The following is a 27,562-nucleotide window of genomic DNA, read 5'->3' as shown; positions in this document are numbered from 1 at the left end:
GAAGAGTGGGAATTATTGTGAAATAAAATTTGAACATTTGAGAAAGTTATTACTACAGTCTATGAGTTTTGCAAGGTAACATTCATTGGCAAAAGAAAAAAAGATGTAAAAAGCAGTTTATGCAAGCACCCACACTTATCAGCCATGCAGTGGTTGTCTTACACACAGACTTCTGCACTATTTTCATACAGTCTCATGTTCATATGAGACTCATCCGGAGTGAATTGACAATACAGAGAGTGTCTCCAAATTTGTTAATTTTCGGTATACTAACTAATTTTGGCCTCCTAATCACGAATCTCTTGTAAAAAACTGGGGGTCACGTCTGGAAATTTGAAAAAAAAAGCCAATTGATTTATATATATATATATATATATATAGGTGTATATGTGTAGTTTTACGAACGAAATGTTATAACTATGCTTGCCTAACCTAACTGAACCTAACCTTCTGTGAATGGTTTGTGAGCCAATGATCACTTTCAATAAGGAATTCCTAGTTTTGTAGCACGCAACTACGAATAATGTTTCACGGAACATGCCATTTTTCCTGAAATCAACGGTGGAGTATATGTGTAGTTTTATGAACGAAATATAACTATGCTTGCCTAACCTAACCTTCCCTGAAATGGATATCTGTGAATGATTTGTGGGCCAATGATCACTTTCAATAAGCAATTCCTAGTTTTGTAGCACGTAACCAAGAACAATGTTTCATCACTACGGAACATGCCATATGGAGAATTATTGCGGTAAATAACAACGTTATTTTACAACTTCTACACGTAAATGTACAATTTTAACACGCGACCCCCACATCGTAACTCCAGATACAACACCAGGAGTGCATAAGAAGTGAGTATAAGAAGTAGGAAGTGAATTACAGACTTTCTCTATATTGTCAATTCTTACCACTCATCCTTAACCTGATCCACCTAATCTATGAAAGCATTTAGAGGTTATTTCTAATTCTAAGCCCTAAACCTGAGATTCCTCACCTAACAACAAAATAATTGGTAACGATTTAGATTGTTTTAAGATTTATTTATTTCTTTCCTAGCAGGAAGACTAATTATTGTAGAACTTTGGCACTCATTGTCACACAAAATTTGAACCTTTCTTAACGTAATGAGCACTGTTCGGATTTTGAAAAACTTATTTATGTTGAAAAAAAAACTTAAAAATTACCTTACGCAAACAGGTCCACTTCACATCAATAATGTATTTTCGGAACAGTTCAAACTGTTTTATCATTTTTTCTCAAATTCTCCTAGAAGGAAGACTAATTATCGCAGAATTTTGGCAATGATTGTCATACGAAATTTCAACCTTCCTTGAAGTAATGAGCACTGTTTGGATTTCGAAAAAAGTTATTTATGTTGAAAAAACAACTTAAAAATTACCTTAGGCAAGCATGCGTGCTTCCCATGGACAATGTATTTTCCGTTGACAAGCAACTGTAAGTATTGTAGACTAGTGGGAATTAACGTAGAAGTAAATGGGAACCTTAGTAGAATGCATTTAGGGACTTTATTTTAATGCTAAGAGAACCCAACCTGGCCTGCCTAACCTAACTACGAAAGCATATATTGAACAAAATCTTAAGTAATCGCTAAATCTCCGCAGTATGTTAACAGAAGTAAATCAAAATCAAATCATGTTAAAATTGCATTCGTAGCATGATGAAATTGCAATACAACAAAAGGAACTTGGGCCAAAGAATTTCTCTTTGTGCAGTTGTATCAGGTCAGAAGCAGAAAACCCACTTCACACCCCCCACACACGATCTAGATAGCAGGAGCAGTCTGTAACCAAAGTGACAGTAAATAAATGGCTGCTGGCAAACAAAAAATCATGTGGGGATATGCGGAAGGGAACAGTAATTCAGAAGAAAAGTAATAATTGGATGAATGCTGGTCACATTTTGGGGATAAATATCTTGGTTATTTGCATCTTGAAATAAATTTTATTTTATGTTAAAGACTGAAATCTTATCAAATAAAAAAGTTGCAATTGCCAGGGTGAATGGTAAGTAACTGTGGCTGCTTGGGGTGTGTGGATAAATCACGGAATGAGTGCCATGTAAAACGTAAACTTTTACTTTTAAAAATCAAAATCCAAGGTCAGATCATTTATTAGGAAAATAGTGCTTCTAACCAGGATGAACATAAACAGCATTCATCATTTTACCAGATCAGGTTGGAGGCCCCTAGTGGTTCAGATTCCACTTTAAACTGTAGGTCCAGTCCCGATTAGCCTTACTGTGCACAAAGTGGACTTAAAATACCAACTCAAACCAAACCAAGCCAGATCAGGCATTCAAAATGCAGTTAAATTCGAAATAGGCATGTGAATCTAAAATAGGCAAAAACAAGCACATGTATTCCTCTCTGAAATGGCTTCAAACTGATTTTATATGGAAAAGACGGTATCAGTTTCATAGATCGGAGAGACATTAAAATCGGATATTTTGTGTTTCGCATGGTTCGTACTTACCAATTGTGTATTTCGGAACATTGTTCAAGGTGCCATTATTCTTTTTACACGATAACAAACACTTTTTCTACTAAAATAACGCATTCTTCTACTAAGTGCTACCGAATGCACGTAATGGTGCGATATTACTTCTTTTGTTTTCGAATATCAGTGTTTCCAACCTTCTTCAGCGAAAAATACCTACTATCGTGTTCGTCACTTGTGCAAATTGTACATTATGCACGGGTAGCTGACAGAAAGCCCCATGAACCATTCCGATAAGGTTACGTTAGGTTAGGTTAGGCAAGCATAGTTTAAAAAAAGGGGGGTTGGAAACACTGACATGATTTCCCAGTCAAATAGATACCACGATGAAAGAAAATTCCTCTACTAATGTTGGAAACCTTTGAAAAACTCATTTCCACAAGTAGGTTCTTCTGTAAAAATGAAGAAATGTGTCTCCGATGTATGAAACTGTGGTCGAAAAATACATGATTTACCGGCCGAATAAGTTGAACAAAGGGAGAAAACAGTTCCACGAGCTTCCAAAAGTGTACAGAAACCCAGTTCCGTAAGTAGTTTCTCCTGTAAATTTGAAGAAATGTGTTTTCACTATACCATACTGTTACCGAAACTGTTACCAAACCTTCTTATGAAATAGGTATATTATTGCATAAAACTATAAAACAAATCTTATCACAGAGTTCAGTGCACTCAATATTTTTGAAAAGTTAGTAATACAGTATCTTTCCAAATGCAAGTTTCTGCATCTGAAAACTTATATCGGTACTACCTTACTATACCGGAGACTCCTATCAGTGATTTATTTCACAATTTTTTACATTGCTAACGTACTATTCTGCATTGCGGAACATTTCTTTAGGTGAAATAATGAATTTCTAACGAAAAATACCTAAATTTTTTAAAAAATGAAAAGCATTTCACGATTTTTTTTAACCAAAAAAAGTTGAAGTTTTTACAGAGTAATTATTAAACCATTGACGTTAGCCCCTCAAACCATACACGGGTAGCCCCAAAAACCATTGAGGTTAGCCCAAAAATTCATCAACAACGCTACAGAGAATGATTTGCGTAAGTACTTTCTGCTGTAAATTTGAAGAAATCAGTCTCCGGTATAGTCAAGTGTTACCCTTATATCCATATAAATGCTTACTAGAAAAATTGGTATTCGCCACGAATAATTTTCTGGACGTTACACTTTTGAGTGTAATCTGCCTTCTTCTTAGAAATGGTAGAAACCAAAAGTACGTATGCAACAAATTAATGTGCACCTTCACCTTTGACCTGATATTTTGCAGACTGACTAGGCTCTGGCGCCTTGACAGCTAGGGGTCATGACCTCTATAGGGGTCATGGGTCCCCTGTCCTGTCAGTGTGTGTTTCACCTTCTTCATGCTCATATTCGCGTTTAGCCAAAAGTGTCAGAAAGATGAAATAAAATACATATAAATAAAGCACAACAGTTGCCGGCAGCTGGCAACGGCACGTTAATCGCATCGCATCACCGCATAGAATTATCTTTTATAATCTGTGCCTGATTGTCGTCTGCCCAGACCACCCAGGGTCGCCAAACTGTACGATTGTGGTTTGGGTGATGTTTTCCGAACTACACGTACTTGAAATTGATTTAATACAACAGTTCTTATTCCAGAAATTCAAAACTTGAGTAATTTTCCATCTCTACGCAGGGAATTTTAAAATTCCCGCCCGAGGAAAAACGTTTCCTACGCACAGACCTCTTCCATCCCGCAGTTATTCTGTGCCATAAAGTGCTAATCTTTTCCACAGATTAGTCTGTGCATTCACTTGTTCTCCACTGCACAGACTAGAGTACACAACGCGATTGTTTTTTAACTGGAAGTGAACACAAAATCTATAAACTCTATTATTTTCTCTACTTTTCGACGATGGCAGATGTATTAGATATCTACAATGCAGAGGAGTTTGAGGTTGACGATGAAGGAGATCGTAAGTTTTAAATATTTAGAGTAATCAGTAGATATATATATATGTACAGAAGCAAAATTATTTGCATGAAACACGTAATGCTAGCTTGTAGAATATTCATTGCCCCAGTTTACGGACGAGTGAGTAGCCAAGAGTGTAATTGGCAATTAGGCATGTATTTACTCAATATTTAAACTGTTTTTTTATTTAACCTATTTCATACCAAAGGAGGCCCAATTCTGAAGTAATCACTGTATATTCACAATCTTTTAACATGTTTCGATTTCTTGTCGTGTCTGTATACGCATACTTCACTGGCATAACTATTACGTGCTGCGTACTTAGTGGAGAAGCATCCTTCTCTTCCATATACTCCAATATGCATAGCCCTTTGCGAGTAGCCATTGATTTACCAGGGTTCCCACACACCTGGAGAACCTGGAAATCTCGGGGAATTCGAAGAAAATAAAAATCGCAGGGAAAATCACCTAATTGATCCACGAGTCACATTGAAGTACATCTGAAAGAATAGAATATGCTCTTTCATGTTGATAATAACTAGACCTCGGACTTTAGGTTTTTAACCTATTTTTTTCCTTTGCAGGTAAATAAGAAATAAGTTATGTCAGCGTTTCATTAAAAAACGCAACGGTACTATTATAGTATAAGGGTAACACCTATAAATCATATTTTTTACATTGCTAACAAACTATTTTGGAATGCGGAACATTTCCTAAGGTGAAATAATGCATTTCTAACTAAGATAATGTCTATTTCTTACATTTACGAGTACTTACTGTTACTTGTTATTTCGATTCCGTAACACATTATGGCGGGCAATAGCGTACTGGTTCAGGCCACGTTGTGCGGGTGTTTTGTCGATTTATGCAGTGTTGCAACCTCGTTCACCGGAAAATACCTACTTTCGTGCCTGGCTAATACGTCGCAAACCATTGACGTTAGCCCCAAAAACCATTTTCTGTAAGGTTATGTTAGGCAAGCATAGTTAAAAAAAAATTAAATATACTCGACACGTCATGTTCTAGTAAAACACACGGAACATTGTACTCTCGTGCAGAAAGCAAATGGCGGCAGCACAAACAGCGTGTCGGACAGAGAATTTTGCAGAAAATGACATGTTTTCGCATTAAAATGGATCAAAACTACATTCACGAACTTCCACAACGCTACAGAAATTGATTTCCGTAAGTACTTTCTCCTGTAAATTTGAAAAAATCCGTTTCCCTTATACTATAATGTGACCAACACAACAACTGACGAAGTTTTATAGTGCCTAAAATAACTTATTTTGCTTGTTAGAACATATTTTAGGTTTATGTGCCTAAATTAAATGTGTGTTTTTTTTAGGTTTTTACAGGATTTTTATCTCAGAGGTTTTGTGGCCAAATAATTCAATGACTGGCATGTTTGAAACATGTTTTCTGTCGACTTCTCTCCTTACCCCTGCACTATAAACTAAGCCTTCCTACTTAGTGCACCTGCTTCTCATTTGTTAATTTCATTTTTTTCTCTGTTGATATCCTGATATAAAATATATTTTCCCTGGAGCGAATTTACAATACCGGACCCCTCTCAGATTTTTGTAATATTTCACTTACTCACTAATTGATGCCTCCTAATCACGAATTTGAAGTTAAAATTTGGGGGTCGCACGTAGAAATTGCAAAATAAGGGGGTCCGTGATTGCAACCGACAATGCACAATTGCTCATTATTTATCGCAAGATTTTGCGTTTCGAATACTTAAGGAACGAAATATATATTTCTGACATAACTATGGCCCCAAATTTTAACTATGCTTACCTAACCTAACCTTACCGTGAATGGTTCATGGGGCTACCCATGCATGGTTTTACGATCTTACATTTTAACTATGTTTGCTTAACCTAACCTTACCGAGAATGGTCAGTGGGGCTATCCGTGAATGGTTTTGCACTAATTCTGATAACAAACCGATAAAAAAATCTTATTTTCATAGCACTTTTACAGCAAATGTTCTTCATTGAAGATGCCATTTTCGTATTCTGCAATTTTACGATCGATGCATTGTTGCCAATCTTACCTGTAATCAAATCAGTCCACATTCCACATGCTCTTCTACATCGTGATTGTCACTGTTGTCGTCTTGGCAAAATACCGAAATCCATGTTTGTTGATTAGCCCACGGCCATCCTCCTGCACACTCCACCTAACAATCTGTACAACATTAACAACTTTTTTACTGTTCTCTTCTGCCATTCTTACACGATCCATGCTCTCCAAGTATGAAATCAACAGTGTGGCAACGCTGTAGACAGCGTAACTAATTGCGAACGTGAATTGTTCATATCAACAAATATGGTTTTGATACTTGCATACGGAGAATCATTGCGAGAATAGAATAGCTTATTTTACAACTTCTACACGTTAATGAACAATTTCTACATCTCGCCCCAACATGTTAACCTCAGATAAATCATCGCGACTAATTATTTCGTGAGTATAAGCAGTAACATAGAAATTACAGAAGGGTCCGGTATTGTAAATTCTTGCCAGGATTTTTCAAATAAATACAACTAAAGTAACTTGCTATAGACAAACTTCTTTGAAGATATGTTGCTTATAATATATTTTTATTTTGCATTACAGATTAATTGATATTATGTCCATTTGTAAACCTCTGTGTGCCAAAAATGTGAAAATATATGTTATGTATATCATGTTTGAAATTGTATTTTAAGCACTGCAATGCAGGTTGACAAAGTGTTGAACTCTCACAGAAACCTGCAACCTTAGTCGTTAATTTTCAGCCCAGAGATGTCATTTTTTTTTCTTGAATTAGTTTTGTTATTGGTATCAGAAAGTGAACTTATATAAAATTTTTGACGGTGCCAATAAAGTACAAATATAAAATTTCTGATATCGATAAACTGATATTCTACTAATCTAATATATAATTGTCATTCAGTAGTTCATTCATGTGTTAATTAATATTTTAGCTAAGTGATTGCAATGAGTTTTCCCTTTAAAAAAGAACTATGTATTTAAAAAAATGTAGTATGGATGAACTAATATGCAACTTTGGTGATACCAATAAAGTACTGATGATATAAAATTTTACCCGATAGTGATAATCAATATTCTACCAATCCAATATAAAATTCCAAGTGGTTGACCTTGTTGATAAATTCTATGAGGTGAACCAAGCTCTTCCAATGCTAAGGAAAATACATAATTATTTTAAGAAGCACAGTATAAAGATTATATGTTCATATCCATAGAAATTATGACAAAATGTCAGAATATTGCACTAAATTGTAAGATATATCAAATCAGTAAAGTTATTGATAATTTTACCAATATTCCAATAGCAGCTGATACTGATAATACAGATTAATCTTTCCCATCCCTAAAATTTAGTTTACAAAACTGTGACACATGAATTATATGTTTTTAATCATGAAAATAATGTCCAGATGCTTGTTATGTGCAGCATAACAAATAAATAAAGTGCTAGAATAATGCACTAATTTAAAAGTTCTTTATGAATATACTTCATTGGTACAATTATCGTCATTAGCCTGCCCCATCTATAATAATAATAATAAAGAAGTCTAGAATGAGGGGATATGAAGGAGGCCATTGTAAAATGAATTTAAAATAGTAATGTACTGTATATTGAGAACTCTGGGAAGAAATTGAGGATTCTGAAAAACTCTGGGAAAAACATTTATAGTTCATGTGGGAACCCTGTTTACTTTTGTTTTGGTCATGTATTGCTGTTGCTACTGCCATGTAACATGTGGTGCGAATGGGTTTTGCAGCTCTAGGGCTCCTGGAATTAAAATCATGACCCTGAATACAATACTTCTAACAGCTGATCACGTAATATCTGGTCTTGAACACAAAACCCATTTCGAGCCTTGTGTAGTAGACTGAGTCAGAGACAACCAAGAACATCAGCTCACGTAAGCTACTCTTCAATTTCTCCCGTGAATGGTACTTAGTAAAAATAATCTTTAATTGTGTTTATTGGTTTGTCCAAGTTTCAAATTTACTTCCATGATCATTTCCAGTATTCAAAACCACTTCCTAATACTATTATTTTCCTGTAGTTTACGGTTATTACAAGCATAAGAAAACAGTTTTTCATTGTGACGTTTAAGGAGAACACACACTCCTTTCATCAGACATTTATTTTCATTTTGACTAAAGATACAGTTATAACAATGGTTAGCAATTTTTTAAACAAAAAGAATCTGTTATGTAATGGATGTTGTCAATGTTACATTGTTGTAATATAGCAACTTAACTGAAAAGAAGCAGTCTGTTTTATTTTTATTTCAGATAAAAAAAAATTTCTATCCCTGCCCTGAAAAAGCCATTCTGCTGGGGTTTACCACTCTCCATCCTACGAAGCCTGAGATCAGCTCTTGATACTGGATTTGTCAATGTTATTGTCCCCAAAATGTCTGATCCATTCAGCTGAGGGTTTATATTAGTATTAAGTAATACAGAAGTAACAGATGGGCACATCTGCAGACCTGGTTCATTCTCAATTGTCTAAATCCAAGCTTGAATACAAATCCTGGACTGTGATCATAGTGCCTAATTTGTATTGATTTATAGAGAGAAATTAATGAAATAGACTATCTGTGAGTGTGTTAATTTTGGTTACTCATATGCAATAGCTCTTCATGTGGAATTTCTTCTTTATTTTTGTTCTTTACAGAGGGAATAGCAAGGTTGAAAGAGAAGGCAAAGAAGAGAAAAGGCAGAGGATTTGGAAGTGATAATTCAGCAAGAGAAGAGATTCGTGACTATGAGTCTATGGAAGTCGATGGTGATGAAGAACCTGGTCCACAAAGATGTAAGTGATTTTAAAATGTGTACATGCAACAAACAGATAGCAGTTTGGAATTTTTTAGCTTAGCCATTGTTATGTTGATGGATCAACCACCAGTTTCTTCTAAGGGGTAAGGGGGAGGTGTGGTCATCCTTGCTCCCCCTTCCAGACCTCCATTATTATACTTTCACCTAGATATTTCGTGTAGAGGAATCTTATTGCTGTTATTAAACGATATTATACTCTTAAAGAAAATAAAGTATTTTTAAAGATCAAAGCAACTACGGGGAAGGGGGTGCAGTGGCGCAACCGGGGAGGGAGGGGGGCAATGAACATTGCCCCTCCCCAAAGTTGGATGGAAATCAATTGTAGGGGAGCAAGAGAGGCAAACGTTGAGGTAAAAGAAAGCAAAACTAGTAGCATCTAAGAGTAGCAGGACAAAAGGATACTCAGGATGGAATTAGTTTCCACGTCTTCCTTGCATTATTTCTTCCAGACGGCCAAGAGCACCTGCAGGGTGGCACAAAGGAAAACTGCACCCCCTCGATATCAAATTTTATACAAATAAAAATACATTTCGTAAAATTTTCTTGCTTGATTTGCTCGCAGTCTCTGTTTTCTTGTTAAGTTCAAAACTGTAACAATGGTTTGGCGGGAGTGCCCTGGGTGTCGAACGATCTAAATGAAGAAAATTATAAAAGATAATGTCATGATGACCCATGAAATTTTCTGTACCATATTAAATCAATATTGTTTTCAGTTTGCAAAAATTTGGATCTAATGATTTTCTTGCTCGCATTTTTCTAGTTTTCTGTAATGCATTGTAAATTACCAGAGAGAGAAGTTCTTGCTGCTAAACAGTTTTGTCTTAAATGCATGAACGCAATTGTTTGAAGGGATAGAAGCGCGGCACATTTCAGAGACAATTTATTTATTTGTTATGGTGCCTCTATGTTTCTGCTTCAGCATTATATGTATATATATACACACACATGTGCGCATGCATCTATTAATGCAATGAAACTAAAACAGTGAGACAAAAATGAGGTTTTACTTTCCCGACTGAACTTTCATCAAGGCTTTTGCCCCCCCCCCCCTAATCAGAGCGTGTAGGCATGCCTATGGCCATTTACCTCACAATGCACTACAGAGCTTGTGAAGTGTTTGTATATAAGGGCGAGCATTTATGGTTACCCAGGTTCAATAAATTCAACCAGAATGCACCTCCATGTTGCATTCCGTGGAGGCAGTTCATGGATGACTGCTCCGAGGCGGATCTTTGATGCTCGTGTTTCCTTCTTTAAAATGTTTTACCCATCTTCTAACACTGCTAGCATCCATGCATACATCACTATACACACTGAAGTCTATTCTGAATTTCAGCAGCAGGAATTACCTCTTTAACAAGGAATTCAATCACAACACATCAAAATGAAACGTTACTGTGGCCATTTTTAAACAACTGACTGTTGATCTGATCGAAGCTAATGACGTCACACTACCTCGACATGTTCAGTAAAGTCTGTATTTTGCGATGATTTACTTTATTTGCGTGTATTGATGGATTCTGATTTTTTTGAAATTGTTGCTCATTACTTTCAGTATGCCCCTCGTACCTTAATATTTACAAAACAATAACATTCATAAATGTACACCACTGTAATAATATTAGATTGGAAGTCTGTATTTTGCGATGATTTACTTTATTTGCGTGTATTGATGGATTCTGATTTTTTTGAAATTGTTGCTCATTACTTTCAGTATGCCCCTCGTACCTTAATATTTACAAAACAATAACATTCATAAATGTACACCACTGTAATAATATTAGATTGGTACAATCCTTGGCAATTTTGCCATTGTACCTTTATCAGCTGATAACTGATTAATTGCACAAAAAGGCCAGACTTCTGATTGCTAGCCTATCTCATCACCATGGATCATCCTTGCAGAACAATTTTTGTGAACATATTTTGGCCTATAGTGTACATTCATGCTGCCATCTTCAATGAATTTAGCATTCAATGCTGTTCTGCACTTTTTTTGTCTCAAAGTGAAAATTTCTTTTTTGAAGGTATTTGTAATTTGGGATGGGGTAAATTTATCTCTATCATTTAATATAGACATAACTCGTTTATTGTCAGAATTCTTCAATTATCTTGTTACATGAGTAGTTTAGATAGGTTTTGTTTGTTTGGTTTAGTATGATCAAAATGGTTTGTCCTTATTTTCTCTTTTTAAAATACCATTTTATTCTATGTCCAGCTGTTGAAGGATGGATCCTTTTTGTGACTGGAGTGCATGAGGAGGCACAAGAAGATGACATCCACGACAAATTCTCAGAATTTGGGGACATCAAGAACTTGCATCTGAATTTAGATAGACGAACAGGATTTTTGAAAGTAAGTGGAAATTTTTCATCTCATATATACTGAATCACCTTTTACCTATATTATTTGGTATACTGCTTACGTCAGGTGTGTGTGTGATCTTAATTTCTTGTATCATTATTTTGAATACTTAATATAAATATATTTTAAAAAACTTACGTTTTGCGAGTATCTAGGTAACTCCTGCGACGTTTCGGGACGCAACTGCTCCCTTGCTCAGGCTGTTCACGTTTATGTTATGTAAAATCATAACCACGTCGACCTCGGGGAAACAGCATGGTAGTATGACGTGCACCTGTATTGGGTTTTAGATTTTTATTGTTTTTTTAACCACACACCTTTTACCAATCCTATATCCTGTATCTATGGAGAGGTCGACGTGGTTATGATTTTACATAACATAAACATGGACAGCCTGAGGAAGGGAGCAGTTGCGTCCCGAAACGTCCCAGGAGTTATCTAGATACTCGCAAAACGTAAGTTTTTTAAAATATATTTATATTAAACTTGAGTAATTTGCACAACTTTCATCATGAATTTGCATACTTTAGGAGTAAGGTGGGATTAAAATTCTTTCCCAACTTCTAATTGATGGATGCTAATATCTATTATACATGCATCGTATGAATTCACTATATTATCTAAATGCACACACTAAAGAGGCATAGAGTATTTCCTGTCCCATATGTATGTTAGACAAGTTCAGATCCTATTAGCATGCAATCTCAACAGGACATTATCCATTGCGCCTCTTTTTACGTACTATATATTTTATTTCTAGAGAGTACCTGTTCTCCTGTCTTTCAGGTGAACAAATTACTTTTTGTAAGCTGGAGGGAATAAACCTATGTCAGACATTTAATTGCTAACCAACTACTCCACTTTGTTCCCTGGAATTCCCATACTATTTTTTGCTACATTTAAGTTACTAATTTCTGTTTCCTGAATTCTACACTGAGGGCTCGGGTGGCTGCTGCTTTGATTTTTGTTTTCAATTTGATTCTTTCTGTAGTCTATTGTTCAGTTATTTTCAAAATTTCTATTTCTCTTCGAGTGTTTCTTACGTTCAACTGAAGATGAGAGAATTGTCGCTCTCTTGAAAAATAGTGATAGCTAAGAATGTATAGTTAGTGAAAAGAGATAATAATTAAGATTGCATGCTAATAAAAGAGAATCATTGTCACTAACATTCAAATATAAGTTCAGTTACACTGCCAGTTTTTCTTCCCCTTTTCTCTGTCATAAGCTGAAATAACTTCATGCTACGTCCACAACCTACTTTTCAGTAAGAAATTTGTGCTTCCAGCAAATTAAAAATGACATTCGTTCTCTCGTACACTGTGTAAAAGTCACCATATGAAAGTCAGACCATAGTTTTCAGTGGATAAATGCATAGCTGAATGGCCACATTCAAGGAAAAGATATTAGAACATACTGTATCTATTTTGTTGTTGTATCATTAATATTCACAGTGTGGCAGACGTTTGGTGTACATATTTTTAACATTAAAAGTTATACTCTTTCATAATTCTTTGTAGGGCTATGCTCTACTGGAGTATGAAACTTTCAAAGAAGCTCAGAGTGCTAAAGATAACTTGCATGGAACAGAGATTTTGGGCCAAACGATAGGAGTTGACTGGTGTTTTGTCAAAGGACCTAAGAAGTAAGTGCTATGTTGATACATTTTAAAAATTCTGTTTTGTTTATTGTGCTATTATTGCATGTTTTAATTAGTGTAATAAGTGTGTTAATTTGTAATCCTGGCTCATACACTGGACACACCTCACTTTTGACAAGAATTAAGTTTGAATGTTGTTGTATGCAAGTGTTGACACTTACTTCCTGTAATATGCAATTGAGGTGAAAATAACCATAACCAGTTTTCATCATTTTTTCCCCTGTGTATCACTGAGTTTATACTTCTTTCAGCTCATGTTCATGCTTGCAGATGTGTGATAATTCTTTTTGGCCTTTTAAAATTGTTGTGGTTACTTATTTAGATACCACATGCCAATGTTTCCACACAAGTAATAACCACCTTTTCACAAATACCAATTTTTCCCTGTAGCTTCACCACATCATGTGGCTTCATTAGAACGATGGAAAGGCTTGGGCTTATACATATTAGGTCAGAAGGTTAAAAAGTAAAAGTTGAATAAAATTAATAAGAAGGAAAAGTTTAATAAAATAAAAAAAACAGATGTAGCATCTAAGATCCCCATAGCGAGTCACAGCACATTTTGTAAGTTTACTTTATGCACAGGAAGGCTAACTTTGCCTACAGTTTAAAGTGTGATCCCAACTGAAAAAAACAAACCTGACAAATTAGAGGCCAAATTGAAAGTAACTTACTTTTACTTACATTACTGACCATTTTCCACCTAAAAATGAGTTGGGTGTGCCGAAGGTGATCATTACTTGTGTGCAACCGTTATTTAATCACAAAATTGTTGTTTTGGAACAAAATAAACCAAAATTCAAAATTTAATAAAGTACTATGTACTGGAATCCAGTAGTTACTATACATCTACAAAACAGTTTATTGGAGGTCCCTATTTATTTCAGTAGACATTGGCAGCGTGCACTCGGGAACTTGTGTTATTACTTGTGGGTCTTCTGCTATGGATTTTTGTATTGTTTTGCAAAACAATAGCACCACACACTTATGGTGAATAAAAGAGCAAGGTATCGTTAAAAAAATGCTGGGCACATTTCAGAATCAGAAGCAACCTAAATTTGAATTAAAAGCTATATGCACCAAATACAGTAGAATCCTGATTTTACGTTCCAGGATTTTACATTTTCCTGTATTATACATTCAAGCTTGATGGTCCCAACATAGCAAATTGTTATAGAATTTTCCTCGATTTTACATTTTCCTGCATTTTAAGTTTTTTCAGCTTGGTTCCCTGAAAAATGTAAAATTAAGGTTCCACTGTAAACATTTCACTTCTGATACATTTATGTAGTTATCCAAGTATTAAGTTTATTCCTGTGTAAAGGAGTCCATTTTGCCCACACCTTTCAAAAATATGAAAATGAACATTGCAGCATGTTATTTCAAGTTCCATGTTTCCACCAGAAAACAAAATACGGATGTCTCTACAAAACAACACATACCAAAATCCAAGTAAGCAGCAGTATAAGTTCCTGGGTGAATGGCTGCTGAAAATGCGAACCATTAATAAATAGTTTCATGGATAGAATAAGTGCTTGAATCCAGTATATGTTAATGTCCATTGTATTGCAGACATTTAATAGCAATTCCAGTCATGGATATTAAAACTTTTCATCCATATCAATATGCAGAATTAATCTTTACATTTTCTGTACACCATATTAAAAATAATAATTTTATTTTTCAGACCTAGAAGAATGAGGAGACGACGTTAAGGGCTAATAGAGATATCGGACAGAGCTTGAAAAGTTTGTCATGAACAATATAAAGAAGTACATGTTGATATATCCATGTGTATTGTATGTGGTGTGTGTGTGTTTTTTTTCTACAGAAATAAAAATCTATTCTGAGTCAGTTGAGTGGTTCTTGTAATGTTACCTTTCTGTATTTCACATTTTCCAGTTTTATATAAAGCTTGACTGTCTGGTCACAGTGAAGCAATTTTTTTTCCATTGCAAGTTCTTTAGCCACACCCTTTATTGAAGTCCAATTCTTCCAAACAAGTCTTGTTTGCATGTAAGCTTAGGGGTTAGCAGCTGAAGTGCTTCAGATTGTTTCAGGTTGAGAGCTGAAAGATATCAATATAAATTTCATATTTGAATGCAAATTATGAAAGATGATTCAAGATTAGAGTTGAAGTTTCAGTGTCATAATTTTCAAACAAAAAATCACCAAAATGAAACTGCCCACACAATATGGAAGGATAACTCTAAAGTTTTATTTGCAATGCTATTCTTGTTTGGATGATATGACATCATACATCAAAATGACGGCTGGTCAAGAAAAAAGCAATGTGCATACTTTGATTTTAGAGTCCATTATTACAATGTTACAGGACTCTGTATGGAAAATATTTTCATATAATGGTATCTAGCCATGGCAGTGTTCAGCATAAGTAAACAAAACCAACTGCGAGTGGTAAAACCTTTTTTATATTTTCTAAGCCTTCTGCTATCAGCTCGAAAATGACATGAAAAAAAGTCATGATAAAACCAGCATCCCATTAGCAAAATTAGGCATGGGTACGGGATTGTGGTTCCTTGGAAGATGTTATCATGATCTATCTCGTAATTAATCTAGTGAAGTAATATTGCAACAAAATAAAGAATAAAAAGTGTTCTGACAATTGAAAAGAGTGGGCTTGCAAGTTATTAAGTTCTAATTTCTCTTCCCCCAACATTTCAGAACTGTTTCTCCTTCAGAGATAGCCAAAAATGAAGATTTTTTTAATGTATTTGTGACTCCCTGAAGAGGGAACTTGAAACATTGGGAAAATAAACTAGGGTTCAATCCCTTATAAATACATGTCTTTTCCACATATTAGTCATGCTTTCCTTTTTTTTATGTTTTCAGTCGTGACATGAAAAGTAATTAAAGCATTACTTACTGTATGTATGACCAATCAGCAATGGGCATACATGCACCAACACAAATAACCACAGACCATAACCTAAGTGCAAGGGCCATCAGGTTAGCATCAGAAAAAGCTTGAGAGAGCTATTTTCCCAAAGACCTATACCCCCCCCCCCCAAGTAGAATCATGGGTAATGTTTACAAACCATTTGTTACACTCAACAAAGAAACAACAATTTTTAGGCTGACAGTAGCCATCTTGAATACCAAAAACCATGTGCTCCAAATCACATATTTATTAAATCCTTTTGTTGAAAATCAAAGATAACACTTATCCATAGGTAAAATAATGCCTAATTTACGAAAAGTAAATTCATTTGCAATTATCTGGCATAATTAAGCCAGAAAAGGTGAAAAAACACTTTTTTTTTTACACTTTTCAATCAATTGATAACTCTGCCATCTGGTGGAAGGAAGTGGAACTTCCTCAGATAAGGGAAAATCTGACGACTCCAGCTGGCCAGTGAAGCCTTCAAGGCTGTGACGTCACAGAGTGGACTCTCAAATGGCCTTTATGTGAAGTTGCTGGCAAAATTGAGTGCGTTAATGGCCGGGTGTGCCAGTAACAAAGGATTCATAAGGGAAACGGGGATCTAAGGTCCAGATATAGTAAATATGGACCTAAGTGTGTGTGACCAAGTGGGATATTGTGTCCAAGACAGCATCTAAGGATCCCAGTGCAAATTTCGGCAATGTATCGAGTTTTGTGTCCCTCATCAAAAGTGAAATCCAGACTGCATGGTCGGCAAAAATAAAGCCATAGCAGCATCCATGGAGCATGTCAATATCCATGTTGTTTTCAGGCCATCCATACAATAAAACCCAGGAAAGCTCACCCATCACTCCCACACTGCCTTTATCATTTCAAGGAAGCATGAAGTTCCTAATTTTTAGTCGAGTATTCCCACAAAAATGGCCAGGTGTCGGGATGTGGCTATTGAGTGTGAAATAGTGTGTGTGGCCCCCAGGTATGAAAGATATAATGTCCAATAGGCTGATATGTAAGTACAGAATCCTTTTGTGTGTTTTATGTACAGTGAAATGTTCATGTTTGGTGGTGGCTATGCCACAAGCGGTGTTCTTTGTGAATAAATGTGTCGTTCATAAGGTGCCTGACCTGTTATCATTGCGGTGAATCACAAGTCTACTAAAGCCCCCTCTAGCTACAGTTTCTGAAATTTAGGCTAAAGTTCGTCTGTTGCTTAACAGGTCTCTCAAGGGATACCTGTTATTATATGGAACACCACACGTGAAATAGGGTCTGCGTGTGGCCGCGTACAACATGGCTCTCTCTCTCTCTTCTCTTTCCGACTAAGTGTTGTTTTTGGTTAGTTATCTTTTCAACTAAGCAAAACCAACCGAACCATCAATAATATAGTATAAAGTAAAAGAGAAAAGAACTCATAAAAGTAATGTCAAAGTACAGAAAACTTTACTTTTTCTCCCCCTTTCACATGTAGAATTAGTATATTTTAATCACATTCAAAACATGTGGCTTCAGTAAATTTTCTCCCGATGAAGTGAACAACAAGATAAAAGACTTTCAGCTACTCTCATGCAGCAACTGAATCCTTACACAGAACATTGGAAGATAGAAGCACATCAACTAGCAACCAGAGATCAACCACACAATGGTGTGCCAAGAGATAGTTTTTAACTCTACGAGTAGTCACTGGAATTACTAGGAATAACATAGACTAATATGTTCATAAGTGATGGATCCCTGATAATGCTTTTTCCTGCGTGATAGTCTTAATAATATGTTAGTACTGTTTCCTGCATGTTAGTGTTTTAGTCATAGACCCCTCTGAAGAATTTATCATCAATGTTCCATTTTAATCTAATTAAGAACAAGATGTGCATTTTCAAATTCTTTGCTTCCAGTACACACACAGAAATATTAGGAAGATTTCATTCACACTGAAATGACATGCAAAATACAGCATGTGATCTTGCATCCAAGTGGCATGCCACCTGAAAATGAACAATGCAGTCTTTCACACTGGAGTGGTAAGGCAATCTGCATTGTGCTACTTCGATCTTTAACTGCACATGTACAGTTGTGGGTTAAGTGTAACATGCCATAAAACCCTAATGCCGCATGTTACCTTTCATTTCTCCCCTATTTTGAGGACTGACCAATTGAATGCCGGCTTGTGCAGCATGTTATGCCACTAGGATGAGATATGTTATGATTGATATGTTCACAAGTGATATGTCACTTTTTGTTTTGAGTGTGAAGTCTTCCTTAGAGCTAAGTTGGTAATAATGAAAAATATTGAATAACATTTAATCACTAATACTTTTTCAGAGTTGACAGCCAAAAGCATCAAAAATAATCTTAACTCTGTAATTAATTCAATCATGTGATAATTCTGATAATTCCATGAATAAATCAACAAATAATTTAACAGTAAAACTGACTGGCTGTCAAGGTAATGTTGCAATTGTAGTTTCTATATTTTTTGCAGTTAAATAAAAGAACTATGATTTTTCAAACCTGAGGTCTGTAGTCAAAGCTACTGCATCAATCACTGTTGCGCAGTTTAATATTTAAATCACAGACATGCTACTTTTTTTTTTACAAATTACATTTATTTAAACAATAGATAATTATGTACACCTCTGACCACAATATAAATAGTGTTTGAGATTTAATAAGTGTTGACTAGATATACTACTTTTATAAAATCCCCACTGCGGAAGAAAATGTACACAGAGGTGTTGGGATCCTCTTGTTCAGCAAAGAAAGCGATCCTGCTTCTGCCAAATGGCCCTCTTCCTTCAGCTGCCGCACGCAGTCATCGATCGGCTGGTGATTACCTTCAGAAGAGGCTAGCAAATGCTCTAGTAACTGGCTATAGATTGGTGATCCAACTAGTGAAGACAACAAATTCCTCTTCAAAATAAGGTTCATTATTTTGTTGTCTATGTCAGATTCTGCTATCTGGAAAGAGTCAAAAAAGATGTGCATTATCAAATCTTTTGTTTCCAGTAGAAATGAAGAAACATTAGAGCTGATGGCAATGTCAGTGTTATTGGTTCAAGTAATGAAAAAAATTCAGTACCTTTTGAAACTTAATGGATGGCTCATACAGTCCCTCCCAAAGGCTTGCTGAAGCATTTGCAAAGTTACACTTAAAGATTTCCCCAGTTTAAAGCAAAATTTCACACAAACATGCTGCTCTGCCTGGTCCTTCATCTTCACTGCTGTGAAGCGAATGCGACAGGTTACTGCATGTGTTTACTTTGGTGGCTCTAACCTGGCTACTGGTGACCGTAGCATAATGCGGCAAGCAACGGTGTTTTTCTGAAGATTGCTGCTAGAGAACCCCACCTGCCAGAACTCGCTACGTATAATGGTTTGCGTGCTATGACAAAAGTACAGTCTTTTTTTTAACAGACCAAGTATTTCCACACCCAGCCTTTAACCATGTGACTAATTTTGCCATTTTTTAATTATTTTTTTTATATTGCAAGTGCAGCACATGGCCATTTTACACCTAAATTGTCAATGATTAACAACAACTCAAAAATAACAAATTGAAGTTGGTGTCTATAAGGCACCACCCATTGCTGTCACTTGGTTACACCCATTAAAGAGATGAATGAACCATTCAGGACCTTTTGGGAACATTTACAATTGCACACTGGTACTTGATCACTGTCTGTAAAAATTTCATATTGGTCCATTCTTATAACAATTGGAAAAACTGAACAATTTTATTAATCCAATATTTCTGTAAATAGCCTTTAATCGCGTGCAGTTACCATTTCAATATATATTTTTTATGTATATAAAGGCACCATTTATTAACCACGTTTTTGCAAAATAAATATATTCAGCACCCACATTTTCATTCTGGAAGCAACACCCACCAGTCATTGTTGAATACATGTTCTCATGAAATATTTGACATTTTACACCATGTGTAATTTTTTTGTTTGTATGTACTACTTAGGAATGAGACATACTACTCTATTGGTATTAGTTGATGTAGGCAATCAGTTTATCAGTAAAATTACTGATAATTTTACTGATGCAGTACTGTATTTCTATAAGAAACCTGTAATTTAGTGCAAAATTCTGCCCATTTTATTTTTTTATTACTGAAAATGAAGGAATACTTCGTGTTTCCAGGTACGTAGTTCCTTTTTAAGTCAACATCTATTGCAGTCACATACGTATTTACATACACTTGTTAATGAGAATGGACAATGCAACATATGCAATTTTACATCAGATCTGTAGAATATTAGTTACTGGTATCAGAAAATTTTATACAGGCACACTTTACACACATTCACACACAAAAGTTATTAAAGAAATGTTAATTACCTGCTGTTCCTTGTGCAGAATATCCACAACTTTATGATGCAAACTGGCATGTTCAGAGACAAGACTTGCAATTAACAGAAGGTATAAGCTGCCACTTCTCTCAACTTCTGCAACAATTACATGCATGCACTGAAAATAAAAGGAATGTAATCACTCCATTATTTGTGTAGAAGAACACCACAAAATGCATGTTGTTAAGGGCAAAACACAGTCTCTAATCAATGAAGGTGGGTCTGAGATGATTGTTTTTCATAGTTTTCATTCTCAGAATAGTATCTCATGCCAATGGATATCAGTAAGGAGTGAATTGATTGGCACTAATAACTTATAAAAATAGGCACTATAAAATATGAAAAGAACCAAAATAGGCAATGAACATGAGCTTGTTAATTTTAATTACTTGAATTTTTATATTATATTGTATTTTTCTAATTTTTGGTTAGCTCTGCTGTTACTTTTGGTTAATTGTGGCAATGATGATGGCAGTAGGGGTTAGATGAAATTGATGAATTTACACTCAAGAAACAAACTGTGGGACAGCCAAAGTAGTGAAACAAAAAGAGAGAATAAGCAAAATAAATATTACAAAGGGCATTTTAAGGCAATATTATGCAAATTAGAAACTAAATCTAAAAATAGGCATTCATAGGCACTATACCAAGGTGTTATCATGCTTGGAACAACAATAAATAAATTTACAACATGAAAGTGTATATATTTTGGGCTCCCACATAGCAAAATGGTTAGCCATCTTGTATTTGGTGTGTGATGCCAGGTTCAATTCTTGGTGGGAGGCCCTGAAATTTCGGTCTTGGCCCAGTATCTTAGGGCGATTGGAAAGCTTCTTGATGAAATGGCAGGCTGTGGTCTCAAAAGCCAGAAAACAGTGGCACTGGGAGTCTCATGTGCTGACCATGCATCATCCAGAGGGATGTTGTATCATGAAGTTTAGTTATTTTAGTTTAAAGTTTACATTTTAATGCAATGGAATAAAATAAGCACAAACAAACACTCTACATATTATATTCCAAAACTTCAAGAAAAGTATAATGTACCAAGTATTAGGACTGAGCTGATAATACCAATGATATCATCATGAATTTAATCACCCAGCTGAGCTTTTCGTGAATTAGGTAAGAGATGAATGATTAGTACCTGGAAAGCAGGGTAGTGATTATCCTCTCCTTACACCAATCCACCAACATCTCAGTTTGAAAAAGATGGGTGAGAACCTACATATTAGCCATTATAGCAATCACAACCCCCTGGCCTCAGTAAGGCAACTCAGCAGAAAACTACCTTAAACTGTTACAATGTTCCAGCACTGGTATTGGTACAAGTCTCTCCACAACAAAATTTGTAAAAATATAGTGTGTGTATTACTTCACCAGATAAATGATTAAAGTGATATATTTTACCTCTTCTGAAAGAATGCCAGCTGTAAATATCTTCTCCACCATCTCGGCAACATCCTTCCTCTGTTGGTCCTCCAACTGAACAGCCTTTGTAATTACCAGGACCCAAGGGTTCCGCTCAGGTTTACTGCAAGTGCAAAACGAAAATGCATTTTTTTCTACAAAAGGCATAATGTAGGGATGTGCTGAAGATGTATGAAAATTGGCAGAAATTGACATATCGGCATCGGCAAAAATCCGATGTAAACTGGTACAGATTATACTAGAGTTTTACCTTCTAATAAGTTTTATATTCTTGTTTTGTAAGATTTATTGACAATTAGGTTATGATTCATCATTATTGTAGAGTTTTTGTAATAAAATTATTGTAAACTCTCATTCAGAGGATCAACCTAACTCAAAATCGGAAATAAAACAGTACATTGCTGAACCAGGATCTGCTGTTGTATTGGAAATTCAAAAATGAATATTCAAACCTGAAGCAAGTGCTGAGAAAATACTTGGGCATACCTGCTGCATCAGTATTCAGTGATTGAGTGTTCAGTGTTGCTGAACAGATTTGCGATAAGAGAAGAAGTAGGTTACTTCCTGAAGTGTTTCCAAAACTCGTGTTTCTGAAGTTGAATCTGGTAGCAGTAAATTGCCAACATTAAGAACAGGAATTCATTTTCCATTTCAAAGAACTGCTTGTGTACTAATGTTAAATCATCTCTTGAGAATCCATGTTCTTAAAGGTTCACATAACCACAAATGTACATTCGCATCTCTTGAGAATATATATGTATATACATATGATATGCAATAGAAATGTACATAGCAAATTTATTTTTGTCATGCTGAAAATAACATCCTATTTCTGTTTAATAATCTTATGTATCGGAATCAGTTACATATCGGCATCGGTATCGGTTCCAAAAATTATCAGTGAGTACATCGGCATCGGTAAATTTTCAGCTTCGTCACATCCCCAGCATAATGATATTCCTAATACAGCCCTCCTTCCAACACCACACACTTGGACACTAAGAATGTGATGGAATAAAATGTACTGGTATCAGCTGATATACTGTACTATCGGATTAAAAATTATGGATACTATAGTGTGGACTCCAATTAAAAATTAACCAGTTGACCTACATAAAAACGAGTTACATCAAAATTTAGCTCATTCAATTCTGCATTAATCTATGGTAACCAAATATTTTTGAGTATGCCTTCAATTTTGTATCATTGTGAGAACAAAAAAAGTGGCTTTTTTTTTTTTTTTGCTTTTGCAACTGATCACTCACTCTCTTTGAAATTCTAAAAATTAAAAGCATGTGGTCTGTTCATGGTGAAATTTTAATATGGTGCAGGCAGAAGGTTTTAAACACAATTCTTAATTTTCAGATATTTAAAATTGATCAAAAAATAGTTCTCATCAATTTTGTGAAACAGCATCTTCTTAGTATTGGGTAGTCCTACAATACAATACAAATACAATATTGGTCTTGTGTTGAAGCTCTTTGCGTCTGTTTTGAAAATCCATTATCATTGTCAATTCACATTGCGAAACCGATTTTATGCTGATTTTTATTCAACGGAGTAAAGATGTACGTGGAACGTGGCAATACCGTACACAGCGATGTCTGTTAAACTGTGGACACGTTCAACACACACTTTTACTCTGTTCAATAAAAATCTGTATAAAATAGGTTTGGGAAGGGAAGAAAGAGTAGGGAAGTGTAGTGTGGTCACGCCTGGAATTTTGCTATTTTTTTATGCTTCTTTCAATTCTTCATTGCTAGCCTGGTTCATTCCCATGACAGCAACTGATGGGAGGAATAAAAGTACGTCAATCTTAAAAAGAAAAGTGTTGGTGCACACACAATCACACACACAAGGAGGGGGACATAAAATTCTTCCATAAACTGCCCAGTTAATGTCGAACAGACTCAAACAGAAAACTCACAGGAAACAAGTTTACGTTACATACACCTCAAGCTCCGTGCCTCGGTGTAGTGATAGCCTTGTCTGCAAACGACCTTCCTTCCCTTCACTTTCTTATCAAAATACAGGAGTAATGAAGTGTTTCCAACTCTCTTCTGTAAGAAGAGGGGTGTGTCTTTTGTTCTGGTGTATACAATAGTAATACAAAGTGATATTGGGAATATTAACATCTAAAATTTCATGCTGAAGTCCACAAATTTTAGAAAATTTAATAATCTTGAAAGCAGACCACTCTGTATGCTCTCACTTCTTAAACTGTTCAGCCTTCTTGTGGCCACCTTACCATATTTCAGGATTCTTGAATTGTGGCCATTTCTGGAGAAGTTCCTTGAGCGTTGCAATCTGTTTCCAACTGGAAGCTGAAGACAAAAGGCTCTGGAACAGCTCTAGTCGTGATCCTTCAGTCTCCAATTGTTCTTCCTGAACAGTGACAGTTGGCCAGGCAGAAGCTATGATGGCCTGAGTGTGGTAGTAGTGCAGAAGTCCATTGTCTTTCAAATCCATATTCATGCTCTGGAAACAAAACTGGTTTATTGGCATTTTATCAACTGACTAAGATCAAGATCACTTATCATTAGCTGATGTTCTTAACTACAACAATATTACAGTCAGTTTCTATGAATGGAAACCAGAAGTTTTAAGTTCAAATCCAAAAAAGGCTCACATATTTGTTGTACAAATTTTATTGTAAGTCCATAACTATGCACAAATATGAAAAACAACTTGATCTACAGTTGGAAGTGTTATCCAAACTACCAAAATTTACCCCATCAATAATGTAATGCAGAATTCATTGATTTCAATTAGAGTTAACCTTCGTGTTGCTGTGGAAGGCTCACATCATAACTTGGATGTCTGTTCATTCACCCACTTTTACAGCTATCATCCATTACTATTATCACAATTAACCTAAAAATAGAAATATGGCAATTTACCCTACAAACAAGTCAATAATTGGAATTATTTTGTACTTAAGCTTCCACGTGTAAATTTTGACAATGAGAACCAAAATAGTCTCAAACTCTCCCACAATTGTTAAATTCATTATTCTGTCAGAATTACATTTTCTCATTAATTGTATCTGAAACATTAATAACTACGTAATATTGGACCTATAGATTTCAATTTTATTTTCATCTGCGAACATATCTATTAGGGCTGAGTTGCATGATACCACTTGGAACTGATAATGACACAAATCTCAATACTCTTCTTCATTCCCACACATATCAATGCTTGAACATTGCAGCAATGAAAGCTGCTGAGAGATTAGTTAAATTAATATACAAGTTAATAACCCGTGGAGCGACATCCCGTGAGGGCCAGGGCCTACTTACCGACTGCCAACCTGCCGAGGTGGGAGATCATCGAAGTTACAGGGTGTTGTGTGGTCAGCATGACAAACCCCCAGTCGTCGTTGTAGGTTTCCATGACCAAGTTACGCTACTCATTTGTAGCTCCCCAATTTCCTCATGATGGTGAGTGGTCACCAGTCCCATACACAGGTCGAAATCTCAGGAGAAAAGTTGTTACGCTTCCCCCAGGAGACTCAAACTTGCAAGCGTTCCATAGCAAGTTGCCTTAGACCGCACAGCCACGGTGTGAGATTAATATACAAGTATTCAGATGTAATTACACCACATTCATTTAAAATATTCAAAGAATTACATGAGAATATTAAAATAGTTGCCATTTAATGTAAAAATAAAATTTGAAATTTTGCATAATTTCCAGGATTTGTACTTTTGTAGACATTAGGAGATACTTACACTCCAGAAAAGTATCAGCCGATATCGGTAATTAAATTTGGACCAATACTTCATGTTGGCTGATACCAATACATCGGCATAGGTATCACCTTAGTATATATATATTATATCCTTCTTCCTATGCACTTAGAAACTTTCTTTTTGAATTCACAAGTAAATTTAGATTAAAAATAAATATAGAAAACAAACATACATGTAGGAGTTGCAAAGCTTGCAGTCGCACAGATGGGTCTATTGTATTGTTTGCACAGAGTGGTTCTAATTTGTCCCATAGCTTAGCATCAGCCAATAAATTAACATCTTCCTCCACACACTGCTGCACCCTCCTTAATACTGCTTGTAGAAGCTTCACGGCATTTTCACATTTTGGACTTTCACCTGGAGGTTCTGCTTGCAATCTGTAAAGAAATAGGGAATACACACTTTATGAGTATACACAAAAAGAGGGGATACAGAACCACAGAAAATAGGAGAGGGCAATTAGGTACAAAATTTTATTTTGCATTTAGTTTATCTATTGCCTGAATATTAAATTATGGTAGATGAAATTATATTTATTATTCATGACTAGTTTCTGATTTTATGCAGAAGTGAATGATCTGTTATCAAGCAGAAAGAAAAGGCATGTAGGGATAGGACAGATCCCATCTGTACTCTTATCGGTAATGGCTGATACAGTCATATTGGGTATCAGTTTCTTGGAAAAACTGATATTATATATTTGATAATTCTACAATAGCCTATAATTTAGTGCAATTCTGCCATTTCGTTATTTTTTTTCAGGAATGCACAGCTATAATTGATTCAGTCTCATTTTGTAAAGCAAATGCCTAAATAAAGTGTTTCATTTTCTGAAGCAAAACCCACTGCTGTTACCTTTTTACATTAACTAAAGAGGTTCAGATTCTTCATGTAATACAAGGGTATTCAAATGAAAATCTTAAATTATTTATTATGAGACAAATGAGATTTTTCGACATGTCCCCATGACGTGCAATGCACATATTACAGCGCTTCGGAAGTGCATGGATACCTCATGAGAATTATTATTTTGGTTGTGACTGTAGCCACTTGTGCACCGTAGTTTTCAGCTCTTCATGGCTTCGAAAATGCTTGCCTCCCATCGCCTCTTTGAGCCGTCCGAACGAAAGTCACTGGGGGTGAGGTCTGGTGATTATGGTGGGTGTGTGAGAAATTCAAATTTCATATCCTGGATTGTCGCAACCGTTAAACGGTCAGTATGGGGTCGGAAGTCCTTGTTGTTTACTCCTGATTGCAGGGCAGACATGATTTTGGAGCAGATCTACATAAGTACTTGTCACTGTTACTCCCTTTCCCATGTAATGTTAAAAAATTACCCCATTTGCATCCCAGAAGAGAGTGAGCATGACTTTTCCTTCTGATGGTTGGGTGCAGAATTTTTGGGGTTTTGGCGACGAGCCATTCCTTGCTCAATCTTTTTGTTTTAGGTTGGTGATAGTGCACCTAGGTTTCATCTCCAGTGACAATTCTTTCCCGAAATCCATCACCTTCGACCTGGAAACAACGCAAAAGTTCCTCACAGGCATCGATGCGATGGTCTCTCAATTCAGTAGTCAACTGACGTGGCATTCATCTCGCCGACATTATCGAATCGCAGCACATCATGGACAATATTGTGTGCTGAACCAACACTAATATCCAAAATGGTGGATATTTCCTTCACAGTTATATGCCTGTTTTCCTTCACAAGCTCTTCCACTGCGGCAATGTCACTACGTGGTGTGTGCCTGGCCAGGTATC

At 35.7% G+C, this 27,562-nt stretch overlaps 2 protein-coding genes and 1 long non-coding RNA gene across 4 annotated transcripts in view; 1 reads left to right on the top strand and 2 right to left on the bottom strand.

The window, feature by feature from the left end:
* Window positions 1-3,984, bottom strand: part of LOC146002157 (uncharacterized) — a 36,846-nt gene extending 32,862 nt beyond the window's left edge. For both annotated transcript variants that reach the window (XR_014443683.1, XR_014443685.1), the window contains exon 1: window positions 3,649-3,984. This is a non-coding gene — a long non-coding RNA (uncharacterized LOC146002157). The remainder of the gene's footprint in view (window positions 1-3,648) is intronic.
* A 330-nt stretch (window positions 3,985-4,314) lies between these two features.
* Window positions 4,315-15,209, top strand: tsu (40S ribosomal protein S12 homolog tsunagi). Its single transcript, XM_083124710.1, has 5 exons — window positions 4,315-4,463; window positions 9,174-9,311; window positions 11,553-11,689; window positions 13,216-13,340; window positions 15,043-15,209. The coding sequence occupies exons 1-5, from the start codon at window positions 4,403-4,405 to the stop codon at window positions 15,068-15,070; spliced, it is 489 nt and encodes a 162-aa protein (XP_082980836.1). The 5' UTR covers window positions 4,315-4,402; the 3' UTR covers window positions 15,071-15,209.
* A 3,685-nt stretch (window positions 15,210-18,894) lies between these two features.
* The window catches only part of LOC146002131 (NBAS subunit of NRZ tethering complex-like), a 103,997-nt gene continuing 95,329 nt past the window's right edge, over window positions 18,895-27,562 (bottom strand). The window contains exons 39-43 of the mRNA XM_083139853.1: window positions 25,974-26,178; window positions 24,295-24,524; window positions 22,026-22,149; window positions 20,608-20,736; window positions 18,895-19,215 (exon numbers count right to left, since the gene is read on the bottom strand). Of these exons, the coding sequence (XP_082995979.1) occupies window positions 18,952-19,215; window positions 20,608-20,736; window positions 22,026-22,149; window positions 24,295-24,524; window positions 25,974-26,178 (952 nt within the window). The 3' untranslated portion in view covers window positions 18,895-18,951. The remainder of the gene's footprint in view (window positions 19,216-20,607; window positions 20,737-22,025; window positions 22,150-24,294; window positions 24,525-25,973; window positions 26,179-27,562) is intronic.

This window comes from Lepisma saccharinum, chromosome 1 (assembly GCF_977018435.1).
Source record: "Lepisma saccharinum chromosome 1, izLepSacc3.1, whole genome shotgun sequence".
In the NCBI taxonomy this organism is placed as follows: domain Eukaryota; kingdom Metazoa; phylum Arthropoda; class Insecta; order Zygentoma; family Lepismatidae; genus Lepisma; species Lepisma saccharinum.
This window is presented reverse-complemented; position numbering and strand designations above follow the sequence as displayed.